Source organism: Cibotium barometz, chromosome 45, assembly GCF_041138505.1.
Source record: "Cibotium barometz isolate CiBa-2024 chromosome 45, ASM4113850v1, whole genome shotgun sequence".
NCBI classification, from domain to species: Eukaryota; Viridiplantae; Streptophyta; class Polypodiopsida; order Cyatheales; family Cibotiaceae; genus Cibotium; species Cibotium barometz.
Genome location: NC_141090.1, coordinates 27516012 through 27528898, shown reverse-complemented (window position 1 = coordinate 27528898; position 12887 = coordinate 27516012). Strand labels below are relative to the sequence as shown.

General features: G+C 42.8%; 1 protein-coding gene across 1 annotated transcript; it reads left to right on the top strand.

Moving 5' to 3' along the window:
- The first annotated feature begins 3913 nt into the window (after nt 1–3913).
- On the top strand, nt 3914–4319 carry LOC147612589 (putative histone H2A.5). The gene has a single exon (XM_086783530.1). The coding sequence runs from the start codon at nt 3933–3935 to the stop codon at nt 4317–4319; it is 387 nt and encodes a 128-aa protein (XP_086639656.1). The 5' UTR covers nt 3914–3932.
- The last annotated feature ends 8568 nt before the right edge of the window (nt 4320–12887 follow it).

The following is a 12887-nucleotide window of genomic DNA, read 5'->3' as shown; positions in this document are numbered from 1 at the left end:
ATCTATGAAAATTTCTAAGTGAATGCTCGCACCATTTACAGCATACACCCATACCATTCAAAGCGCACAATTGTTCCTTTCCAAAGCATATACTTGTTCCCTTCAACTTGCCATGCGCGTGTCAGTTTCACCATGCCCGTGTCATTTTATTTTTCCATGGCTACAACAAGTGTATGTCCGTGTTATTTTTTCCACACCTGTACCATATCTCCTTTCTAAAGCGTACACCCGTGGCAACCTTGCCATGCCCATGTCATTTTTGCCATGCCCGTACCTTCATCATTCAAAAGAGTTTGTTCACTCCTTCCTAAAGCGACGTCCATGTCTTCCAGGAAGCGTACGCTTGGGTCATCTTCTTTTTGAGAAGCATATGCCTATGTCTTCAACAAAGTGTATGCCCATACCATCTTAAAGCGTATGGCCATACTATTTCCCAAAAAAAAGATTGTTCATCACAAGGGATCCTACACAGTAATTCCACACATGTAGGACCCCCATGTTCAGCACAGGGGGGTCCTACACAATAATTCACACACATTTATACACCTACGTTAAGGAAAATTGGTGTGAAACAACCCTCTCTTTGATGATATAAATTATCTTGAACCCATCGATCAATACAGCTTGGAGCCAAATGGTGCTAGTCTTTGACAACACCAATGAGACGACCAAAGATCGTCCCTGCATGAGACGAGATACGCCTACCCTCGACACACCAGAACTTGAAGCTCAGTGTATAGAGAGACCACCTATCCAAGAGAAAGACCCTAGCTCCCCACACATTCACAAAGAAGCCTTACTTTGAGGCTCCACAACTTTATCATGGGAAATGCATAGTCGAAAGAGCCACATCCCAGGGCGAGAGGTATGAAACACTAATAGGAAAGAGAGCCCATGCCGCCTCTAGATCCTAGAGCAGATATAGGGCAAAGTGAGATCCATCAAACCTCGTCCACGAGTGTGGAGAGCCATGCGTGTCTCGAGGGTGGCTGATTCATTTCGAGCCTACATACCCATACCAAACTTGGGTCCATATCTAGCTTCCCAAGGGCCTAAAAAGTCGTATCAGAGAGAAAGGGCCTACCCAGCCCTGTCACATCCACTAGGCCCACTTGTATATCAACAATATCCACCTCAGGGAGTATACCCAGGATACCACATGGGGCCACATGAGGCACAATCCACCCATAAGACAAGTACCTCCTATGGTCTACTATCTTCCTAGCCTAGCTCCTCCACCCATCGTTCCCCAACCAGCACCCACTCCCGGGCTAACACCAGAAATATTGAGAATAGCCATGGAAATAGGGAGGGGGTGGCTACTGGCATCATGCCCCCACGGTCAGCTTAACCAATACCAAGACGCAGACTAGATTAGAAAAAACCCGCAAACATCTCAAAGCTAATTACTAAGTTTGATGGGACTGGAGAACCCATTCCGCACTTAGAGACGTTCACCCAGATCTGTGACGCTTTTAGCCATGTGGACGATCAAGTCAAGGTGAGTTCCTTTGGCCTCACCCTAGATGATAAAGTTAGTCAATGGTTTAGGTCCTTGAAAACATAATATAAGGCCACCTTCAAAGCCTTGAAAGAGGACTTAAAGGTTGGATATTCTTGTCAAGGAAACCAGATGGAGTCCTATTGAGCAACTGCACAATGTTAGACAAAAGGTTGGTGAAACCATCTGAGATTACATCAACAGAGTCAGATATCTCCACGCTTGTGTAGTGCCAGAGACAAGTTCTTTGATGAAAGGTTAATAGGGATATTTTTGAAAGGTCTAGATGATGTAACCCTACACAATTCCTTGTATTCCTTGGACCGTACCTCCTTCGAGCAATGTTGTAGGAGTGCTATGGACTTTGAGGACAACTTCAAGGAAACACGTTCTCGATAACTCCATGAGGGTACATCAGAAGCCGCATTCAAGGCCACCAGCACAAGATCTGATGGAAAGAGCAAGGAGTCCACCTCTGGACAATAGGTCAAGCACTTGGCCACTGCATTAATGCAGCAAATGACCCAATAGTGGAGAACTGACGAAGGCCGCGATCACGTTGGCCAACCCCATCTCTATCCAAAGAGGGAGATAATATGGTGCCCAATTTGTCGAGCTAACCATACCATCACGGAGTGTCCACATCTGTGACCCCGTTCCACACTCTATTGCACATATCTCCAAACATGGGGCAAACATGAAGTCACAAACTCCTATGGGCTGATCAAGCCCACGTTCTACCTCAAGCCTTGCATGCAAACCAAAGGCAACCGTTGTTCTTTCCAGCACCTGCTATTCACAACGTACCTCAACCAGGCCAAGAAGTAGCCCAAAGAGGAATTCTGAGTCCTCTAAATGCCCTTACCACCCCTAGTTCTCCCACCTCAACCCCCATTGCCACGAATCACACTTGTTCATTAGATAACCACCATGACATAAATCTTTGAAGAAGGGGATGAGGGGGAACTCTGTGAAGGTCCCACCTATGACCCCTCGAGCGCCAACTAGTCCACCCTCCCAAATTCTATGCCACTACATGATTGAGGGCAACCAAATGTTCCCAGTATACTTAGCCACACCCCAATCCCATGAGGCCAGGACATGAATACAATGGCTAAACGACCACCCATGCAATGCTACAAGTGCGCAGGACCTCCCCGAGTGGTTGAGTGTCCAATCAAGGAAGGGATGGAAAGTACCTCTATAGGTGCTTCTCATTAAGTCCTTTATGCATTGGGTGTGAGATAGACCATATGTATAAGGATTGTCTACCGAGACCATGAACAATAGAAAAAGCTCATGAAGCTAATCCTAGCACTAGCAATAATGTGTTGAGTGTAAGAGACGACTTCATCCACACAATCCCTCTCAACACTCTGACCAAATTGTAGAACAGACAAAGTGTCATAGCTCATGTTGTAGTAGAGGCATTGACCTCATGAGACGAGGGACATTGTCATGAACCATAGAGCTTGATTTCCATATGTACATGGGGCCCATGGGCAAAAGGAGAAAGTGACTATAAATAGGGCTTGGGGTACATTGGTAGGATCTTTTAACACTTTTACTAATTTTGGTCATCTTGTACCTTTGGTCTCCATCAATGGAGATTTGGCCTTCCATGGTCAAGTTCATGGCTAACATGAAAGCCATCCTCTTGGTGAGAGGTTAAACACACTTAGGCTATTTGTGCATCTTCTCTTGCTACATGCACTTATAGATTTTCTCTCTCTTGTATATTCATGTTATGAGCCATTTGATAACTAATCTCATGATTAATGGATACTAGATTCTTGCTTTGATGTGTTTGATTCAATATTTTGCTCTAGATCCATTTCATTTGGTATCACAGCCTTGACTTTGATCCATTATCAAGGTTTTGGGCATGAGATTAGTCATTTTCTTATAATTTTCTGAATTTTCTCTTGATTTCTTAGAGTTTTAGCTTAATCTTGCTTAATTTCTACTTAATCTTTAGGGATTAGTGGAGAGGAGACATCATTTCATGTGATTTCATGTGATTTCATGGAGATTTAGCTCAATTGGACCTAATTTGGGCACCCTAGACCAATTATTTGGAGCGGGGTACAAAAATTGGAAAAAATTTGAATTAATCACCTGTTAATCTCTATGTTAATCATGTTTATATTTTTGTGCTTCTTTTCCAAGCTTTCCATAGCCATTACTTCTCATCTTTCCCCTGTTTTGCTCCCATTTGCTAGGGCTTTTGTTGATCTTGAGGAGAGGAACACATAGAGTACCAATTTACATGCATTTTTTCTGAAAATTTCTTTCCCTTTGCTCCAAACCCTAATCTCTCTCACATAGCTCACCATTTTCCATCTCCACTCATTCTAATGGCTGCAAGTGTTATCCTATTGCAAGTGTTATCCCATTCCACTCACTCATACTGCTTGTGGCTGTGTCGATCATGGACGCCAAAGGTGGGAGCAAGGGAGGTCGTGGTAAGCCTAAGAAGAAGGCTGTGTCCAAGACTTTGAAAGCAGGGCTGCAATGTCCTGTGGGCCGCTTGGTTCGCTATTTCAAGAAGGGCTGCTATGCTCAGAGAATCGGCTCCGATGCTCCCGTCTACCTTGCAGCGGTCCTCGAATACCTGGCAGCCGAGGTGCTTGAGCTGGCTGCTAATGCTACCCGTGACAACAAGAAGAAGATCCATTACACCACAGAGAGATTCGTGTGCTGCTGCTCACGAAAAAAAAGGCCGTCGCCTCTCCAGCACTACCGGCTGCTGCTTCTGATACTTGAACTGCTGCTGGTGCAAATTGTGGCCATTAAGCTTTGTTTTGTTACCATATGAAGTTATTGCTTCAAAGCCATAGAAGGCTAGCACAAGACCTATTACATTTGGCACAAGATCTATTCCATTTGGCACAAGATCCATGTGGTTGTTAGCTATGATGTTTGGCATCTTTTTGGTGGATTTTGGGGAGTTCTTCATTGCTTTTGGAGAGGGAGAAGAGGAGGTTTGAGCAGCTCTCAGAAATTTCAAAAATCTTCAAGATTTGGATCCATTGAAGGCTCTTTCAAGCAACAATCCAACCATTGAAGCTTTCGGAATACCATTGGTGAGTTGCTATGGCCATTTTCTCAAGCATTGGGGATTAATCCTCATGCTATGGACAAATTGGGGTTATTCATGAAAGGAAATCCTAATTTATAGAATTTTAACATTTTTCTTTAATCACACCCATTTGGATGTCATGTGGCCATTTGTGAGACAAATGCAGGATTCTTTGATGAATCCATGCATAAATGGATGAAGGAATGCATATGCTTAGATGCATTGATTGAGCCACATGCATGGAGTGGATGTTGGGTAATAATGAGAAGGTTTTTGCTATGGACATGATGCTTTTATGCATTGGAATGATGCTATTGAGCATTGGAAGAGCTTGATGTGTGATTGGAATCAATTGGTAATGCTACATTCACATGCAAGTTGATGCCCTTGAATGCCATTTGATGCCAATTACTCATAAGCAATGCTTATGGGAGTGATACCAATTGGATATTGATATCATTGGTATATGGTATTACCTCACTTGTGCTTATTGATTGATGTTGGATTTTTGGATGAATGGCGGACATTTGGAGCTATGTGGATAAGTATGAGTTCATGCATAATGGTTTATGAGTATATTGTAATGGGCATGAGTCATGCTACATCCTTGCAAGTGATCCGCCTCATTTTCATATTCAAGCTATATGCACCTCACAATTGTTTGCACTCACTTCAATTTCGAGAAACTAGATATGTTGGCGAGGGTACCCCGGGTGTTGGCGGAGAGGCCCGGGGGGAGCACGGCTTGAATCCTCCGTGCCGTGAGTGCCGTGGTAAAGCGGTACGGTGGAGGATTAGGTGTGGAGGTGAAGACTTGGCCTCAACCCGTGCCTTGGTTTGAACTAGGTACGAGGGTGAGAAGAGCTTGGCCGGGAGATCGGCAAGCTTCAACGTGCTACACTGACGATCTTCTTCGCACAATCATCCTCTTGGTTTATGTACATGGCAATGGCACCTTAATATGGACATCTCATGGAAATTGATCTTGCATTATGCCATGGGAAACACATATGGTGAATGCTTGGAATTGCAAGGAATTTGTATGCCTTTTGGTGATGCAAGTTAAGGCACATGCTATGTAATGGATGGAAATTGATAAGAGGATTATGGATTTTTGCATTGCTACTTGAGAAAAATTGAGATTTAGCTCCTAAAACAAAGGAGACTATGTCAAAATTTTCTCAAATTTTTGGTCATACATGGACAATTGAAGATTGTGGAGCATAATTTGCAAATCTTGGGATGCCAATGAGGTGCAGAAGGTGTTGACATTGGTTTGGGAGCAAACAAAGATCAATTGGGCACAAAAAGGGTCACTTTGGCAAGAATCTGCAGATTCACAAAAACCCTAATTCAGTCCCAACCCTTTTGGAATGAATTAAAAGGGACCATATAAGCTCTTAGTGCTTCCTTAGAGCTACCCAACGAGCCCTTCACCTCCGCATTTTGATATCTCTTTAGGGTAGAATTTAGGGTTTTTGTAAAAACAATAAACCCTAATTCAGTCTCACAGGGGTTTGAAGGTCTTCTAGATCTAATTACATAGGCTTGTAGTACTCATCTAGGCTTTCATTTGAGCTAAAAAGTTTTGCATTTGGATATCTCTAGCTCAAGTTGTACCCAAAATACCGTTTCAGCCCTATAACCCTGTAAACCCTAAAACAGAGAATAGTAGCACACCTCATCTCTTACGGATCTTTGCATAGTGGTCTAGTACACTTCATTAGCTCTCCAACAAGCTTTAGATCACTTCAATCGGACATCCCTACCTCAATTTAGAGCCAAATTTCTGAAACCAAAGGTTTCCATGGGGCCGAAGCCAAAAGGGCGACCGAAGCGCAACACTTTGGCTTCCGACGAGGTAGAGGGTGAAGAGGCAATGATGGAACAAGGAATTTTGGATGCTCCGGAGGATACTCTTGGGCACACTTCAAGAGAAGGGGATGCTTTTGGGCATACTTCAAGAGAAGGGAATGAGGAGTTGAATGTTGGAAGTGCCCATAAGCACACCCCACAATTTTCGCATACCATCCCCATCGATTCGATCATGCAAATGCTGATGGAAATGAATGCTAAGATGGACACGACGGCTACAAGGGTGGAAGTCAATGGTAGGCTTGACACTATGGCTACAAGGATGGAAGTTTTGGGAGAGAGGGTCGCTGGGCCAATGAGCCAACCTTCCTATAATAATGGTCATGGTGCTTTACATGAAGACAAGCAATTTGGGACAGCTTTTGAAGGCCGTAGGGAAGGCAAGCTACCCATTATACAAGAGGTTTCTCCCAAGGTAACACATGAGCATTCCACCAAGAATGTCACTTTCGGATTCATGGCGGATGCTAGGAGGCCTTCTATGTGGGAGATGAAGCCTACTACATTCCAAGCGGGTTCTTCTCAATTGGATGGAAAGCAACATGCACCTACATTCAGACATCAAATTTTGGAGATCCGAGGAGAGTACCTTTGCATCCCAAAGCAAATCAGTTCTCCATGCTTGAAGAGGAGGTGTATGATATGGATGATGTGGTTGAGCTTGATTGGGAACATATGTCATTCATTGAGAGACAAAGAGAAGCTCATGATAGGTGGATGGAAATGCCAAATTTCCTCAAGAGGGAGTACAAGGATTTTGCACAATTTCTTGGATCTTTTGTGCAAATGCAAAAGCACAAGCCCTCGCACCATCATGCGAATGCATCGTCAACCGTGTCAAAGGATGTAAAGGACAAGATTTCACTCTCTAAGTTCAAGGGTGATGGTTCACCCCACATGAGTTGGAAGAATGGATGAATAAGTTGGATACATACTTTCATCTCTATCCAAAGAATGAAAGGGACAAAGTGCATTTTGCATCCTTGCATTTGGAAGACTATGCACATTAATGGTGGACACATATGCTCAAGGAAGGAGTTATGCCTCATACTTGGGAAGAACTCAAGCATGAAATGAATGACATTTGTGTTGCCTTTGGTTCTTGACCGATACCATGAAGAATGGTATGAACTCACACAAAAGAGCATGTCGGTTAGGGAGTATATCAAGAGGTTCATGAAGCTCTCTATGTTTGTGGATGGACTCAATGAAGGCATGCGATTGAAGAAGTTCGTGCATGGTCTAGATTCATACATCAAAGCGGATGTCTTGGCACAAAGACCAAGCACTATCAAAAGAGGCTATGAGGTTGGCGGAGCTATATGAGCCAAAGTATAAGAGGGTTCAGCCAAATGTACCTTTTCATAAGCCATTTCACACTTCTTCAAATGTGGGGAAAAGTCTACCTTATTCTACATCCACTTACACTTCCAAATTCCATACATCTTTTGGAAGTGGACAGTCCACAAGTGGAGTTCATAATGATGCTAAGAAGAGCAATGGGTTTGTCAAGAAGCCTCCTCATCAACCATTCAAGAAGACTCAACGGATGGATGATCCTAAGATTGAGGAATTGAGGAGCAAAGGCCTATGTTTTAAATGCAAAGAGAAGTGGTCACCCAGGCACATTTGCAAATCAAAGAAAGTGTTGGCTACTATGATCATTATGGATGAGGATGATGATTCCAAGTCATCTCATGATGTGGAAGAGTTTGAAGATTTTAGCGAGGAGACACGTGAAGAAGACTTGGAGGGTCATTCTTTTGTCAAAGAAGAGGATGAGTTTCCTTTTGACCCCGATGGAAGGGATCATAGTAGTGGACGCATTGTCTAGAATGTGGGCTTGCACCTTGACATCAATTATGGAAGTGCATAGTGAATGGATGAAAGGGATACAAGAGAAGTATCTTGTCAATGAGAGTATTGCCCATATTTACAGAAAATTACAGCAAGGAGATGGTGAAGAATTTCCTCATTATAAGCTTTGGAATGGTCTACTATGGCACAAGGATAAGGTGTATTTCGTTCCAACCTCATCCTACATTCCCAAGGTGCTTCCAGAGATGCATTCTTCACCGCTTTCAGGTCATCTTGGTGTTCTCAAGACATTTGACAAAGTGAGCAAGAGCTTCTATTGAAAAGTCATGTGGAGGGATGTCAAGAAGTTTGTTTTGGAATGTGTGTCATGCCAAAGGAATAAGGATAGTCACCAATTGCCAAGTGGTTTACTTCATCCTTTGCCTATTCTGGATGGAAAATGGACTCACATTTCCATGGACTTCATCATCACGGGCAAACAAAGCATGGATGGGATCAAGTATTTGTGGTGGTGGATAGACTCACCAAATCAGCTCATTTTATTGCTTCCAAGACTACTTATGGGGCCTCTCACATTGCCAAGCAATTTATGGAGCATGTTTTCAAGATACATGGTTTGCCACTCAACATAGTTTATGATAGAGATACCAAGTTCATGGGCACTTTTTGGAGGACATTGTAGAGAACTTGGGGACTCAAATCACTCCTTCTACAACCTATCACCCTCAAACGGATGGGCAAATGGAGTGCACAAACAAATGGCTCGAAGTGTACTTGAGGCACTATTGTTATGACATGCAAGCATCATGGGATGAATGGCTTTACCTTGCTGAATTTTGTCATAATTCAAGCAAGCATTTGAGTATCAATTGGGATGTCACCTTTCGAGGCTCTTTATGGGTATCAAGTGCATGTGCCATCTATTGCCTTCCATGAGGATAAAATGGTTAATCCTTTAGCCAAGGAAGAGTTGGAAAGGATGAGACAGCTTCTTCAATTATGCAAGGATAATATGAAGAAGGCACACACAAGAAGTCATGAAGGCAAATGCAGATGAGCATAGACGCAAAACGGAGTTCAAGGAAGGTGATTATGTGTTGATCAGACTTCCTAAGAGCGGTCACAATATTCTCAAAGGGTCTTCCAATTCCAAGTTGGCACATAGATACTATGGATCATATTTGGTAGTCAAGAAAGTGGGTGACTTGGCTTATAAGCTTGACCTACCTCCTTCTACAAGGATTCATAATGTGTTTCATGTATCCAACCTTAAGATGTTTGTGGGCTCTCTTCCTCAAGAGATTGAAGAGTTACCACCGATGGATGAAGGAGGAGAGATTATCTATGAGCCGGAGAGGATTGTGGACAAGAGGACAAGGGCTTTGAGGAACCGGAACATTGATGAATTCCTTGTGAAATGGAAGCGCTTGCCCATAGATGAGGCTACTTGGCAATCAATGGAGTATGTTCAACAACATGGTTTACTTGGTGGAAGTATTCCTTAATCAAGTGGCATGATTATTATATGAAGAATGGGCATATCATGAGGTTTTATATGTGAAGAATGGGCATATCATGAGGTTTTATATGTGCTGTAATTTCTGGACAGCTTTGGTTGGATCTATTGTTGGGGTTACCAATCTACTCCAACACACTTGGAAGATCATTTGGTTCGATGATAAATATGTGGGACCCTTTTGGGTGTGGCTATGCATCATTTGCAGCTCATTTTTATGGAGGTTTCATGAAGAATTTCAAGGGAAACCTTTGCATCCCAAAGCAAATCAGTTCTCCATGCTTGAAGAGGAGGTGTATGATATGGATGATGTGGTTGAGCTTGATTGGAAACATATGTCATTCATTGAGAGACAAAGAGAAGCTCATGATAGGTGGATGGAAATGCCAAATTTCCTCAAGAGGGAGTACAAGGATTTTGCACAATTTCTTGGATCTTTTGTGCAAATGCAAAAGCACAAGCCCTCGCACCATCATGCGAATGCATCGTCAACCATGTCAAAGGATGTAAAGGACAAGATTTCACTCTCTAAGTTCAAGGGTGATGGTTCACCCCACATGAGTTGGAAGAATGGATGAATAAGTTGGATACATACTTTCAGCTCTATCCAAAGAATGAAAGGGACAAAGTGCATTTTGCATCCTTGCATTTGGAAGACTATGCACATTAATGGTGGAGACATATGCTCAAGGAAGGAGTTATGCCTCATACTTGGGAAGGAGTTATGCCTCATACTTGGGAAGAACTCAAGCATGAAATGAATATGACATTTGTGTTGCCTTTGGTTCTTGACCGATACCATGAAGAATGGTATGAACTCACACAAAAGGGCATGTCGGTTAGGGAGTATATCAAGAGGTTCATGAAGCTCTCTATGTTTGTGGATGGACTCGATGAAGGCATGCGATTGAAGAAGTTTGTGCATGGTCTAGATTCATACATCAAAGCAGATGTCTCGGCACAAAGACCAAGCACTATCAAAAGAGGCTATGAGGTTGGCGGAGCTATATGAGCCAAAGTATAAGAGGGTTCAGCCAAATGTACCTTTTCATAAGCCATTTCACACTTCTTCAAATGCGGGGAAAAGTCTACCTTATTCTACATCCACTTACACTTCCAAATTCCATACATCTTTTGGAAGTGGACAGTCCACAAGTGGAGTTCATAATGATGCTAAGAAGAGCAATGGGTTTGTCAAGAAGCCTCCTCATCAACCATTCAAGAAGACTCAACGGATGGATGATCCTAAGATTGAGGAATTGAGGAGCAAAGGCCTATGTTTTAAATGCAAAGAGAAGTGGTCACCCAGGCACATTGGCTAATCAAAGAAAGTGGTGGCTACTATGATCATTATGGATGAGGATGATGATTCCAAGTCATCTCATGATGTGGAAGAGTTTGAAGATTTTAGCAAGGAGACACGTGAAGAAGACTTGGAGGGTCATTCTTTTGTCAAAGAAGAGGATGAGTTTCCTTTCGACCCCGGTGGAAGGGATCATAGTAGTGGACGCATTTTCTAGAATGTGGGCTTGCAGCTTGACATCAATTATGGAAGTGTATAGTGAATGGATGAAAGGGATACAAGAGGAGTATCTTGTCAATGAGAGTGCTGCCCATATTTACAAAAAATTACAGCAAGGAGATGGTGAAGAATTTCCTCATTATAAGCTTTGGAATGGTCTACTATGGCACAAGGATAAGGTGTATTTGGTTCCAACCTCATCCTACATTCCCAAGGTGCTTCCAGAGATGCATTCTTCACCGCTTTCGGGTCATCTTGGTGTTCTCAAGACATTTGACAAAGTGAGCAAGAGCTTCTATTGGAAAGGCATGTGGAGGGATGTCAAGAAGTTTGTTTTGGAATGTGTGTCATGCCAAAGGAATAAGGATACTCACCAATTGCCAAGTGGTTTACTTCATCCTTTGCCTATTCTGGATGGAAAATGGACTCACATTTCCATGGACTTCATCATCACGGGCTTGCCAAAGACGAAGCATGGATGGGATCAAGTATTTGTGGTGGTGGATAGACTTACCTAATTAGCTCATTTTATTGCTTCCAAGACTACTTATGGGGCCTCTCACATTGCCAAGCAATTTATGGAGCATGTATTCAAGATACATGGTTTGCCACTCAACATAGTTTATGATAGAAATACCAAGTTCATGGGCACTTTTTGGAGGACATTGTATGAGAACTTGGGGACTCAAATCACTCCTTCTACAGCCTATCACCCTCAAACAGATGGGCAAACGGAGTGCACAAACAAATGGCTCGAAGTGTACTTGAGGCACTATTGTTATGACATGCAAGCATCATGGGATGAATGGCTTTACCTTGCTGAATTTTGTCATAATTCAAGCAAGCATTTGAGTGTCAATTGGGATGTCACCTTTCGAGGCTCTTTATGGGTATCAAGTGCATGTGCCATCTATTGCCTTCCATGAGGATAAAATGGTTAATCCTTTAGCCAAGGAAGAGTTGGAAAGGATGAGACAGCTTCTTCAATTATGCAAGGATAATATGAAGAAGGCACACACAAGAAGTCATGAAGGCTAATGCGGATGAGCATAGACGCAAGACGGAGTTCAAGGAAGGTGATTATGTGTTCATCAGGCTTCCTAAGAGCCGTCACAATATTCTCAAAGGGTCTTCCAATTCCAAGTTGGCACATAGATACTATGGATCATATTTGGTAGTCAAGAAAGTGGGTGACTTGGCTTATAAGCTTGACCTACCTCCTTCGACAAGGATTCATAATGTGTTTCATGTATCCAACCTTAAGATTTTTGTGGGCTCTCTTCCTCAAGAGATTGAAGAGTTACCACCGATGGATGAAGGAGGAGAGATTATCTATGAGCCAGAGAGGATTGTGGACAAGAGGACAAGGGCTTTGAGGAACCGGAACATTGATGAATTCCTTTTGAAATGGAAGCGCTTGCCCATAGATGAGGCTACTTGGCAATCAATGGAGTATGTTCAACAACATGGTGTACTTGGTGGAAGTATTCCTTGATCAAGTGGCATGATTATTATATGAAGAATGGGCATATCATGAGGTTTTATATGTGAATAATGGGCATATCATGAGGTT

Coding starts and splice junctions, on each gene's coding strand:
- LOC147612589 (XM_086783530.1), top strand. CDS start 3,933: ATGGACGCCAAAGGTGGGAGCAAGGGAGGTCGTGGTAAGCCTAAGAAG.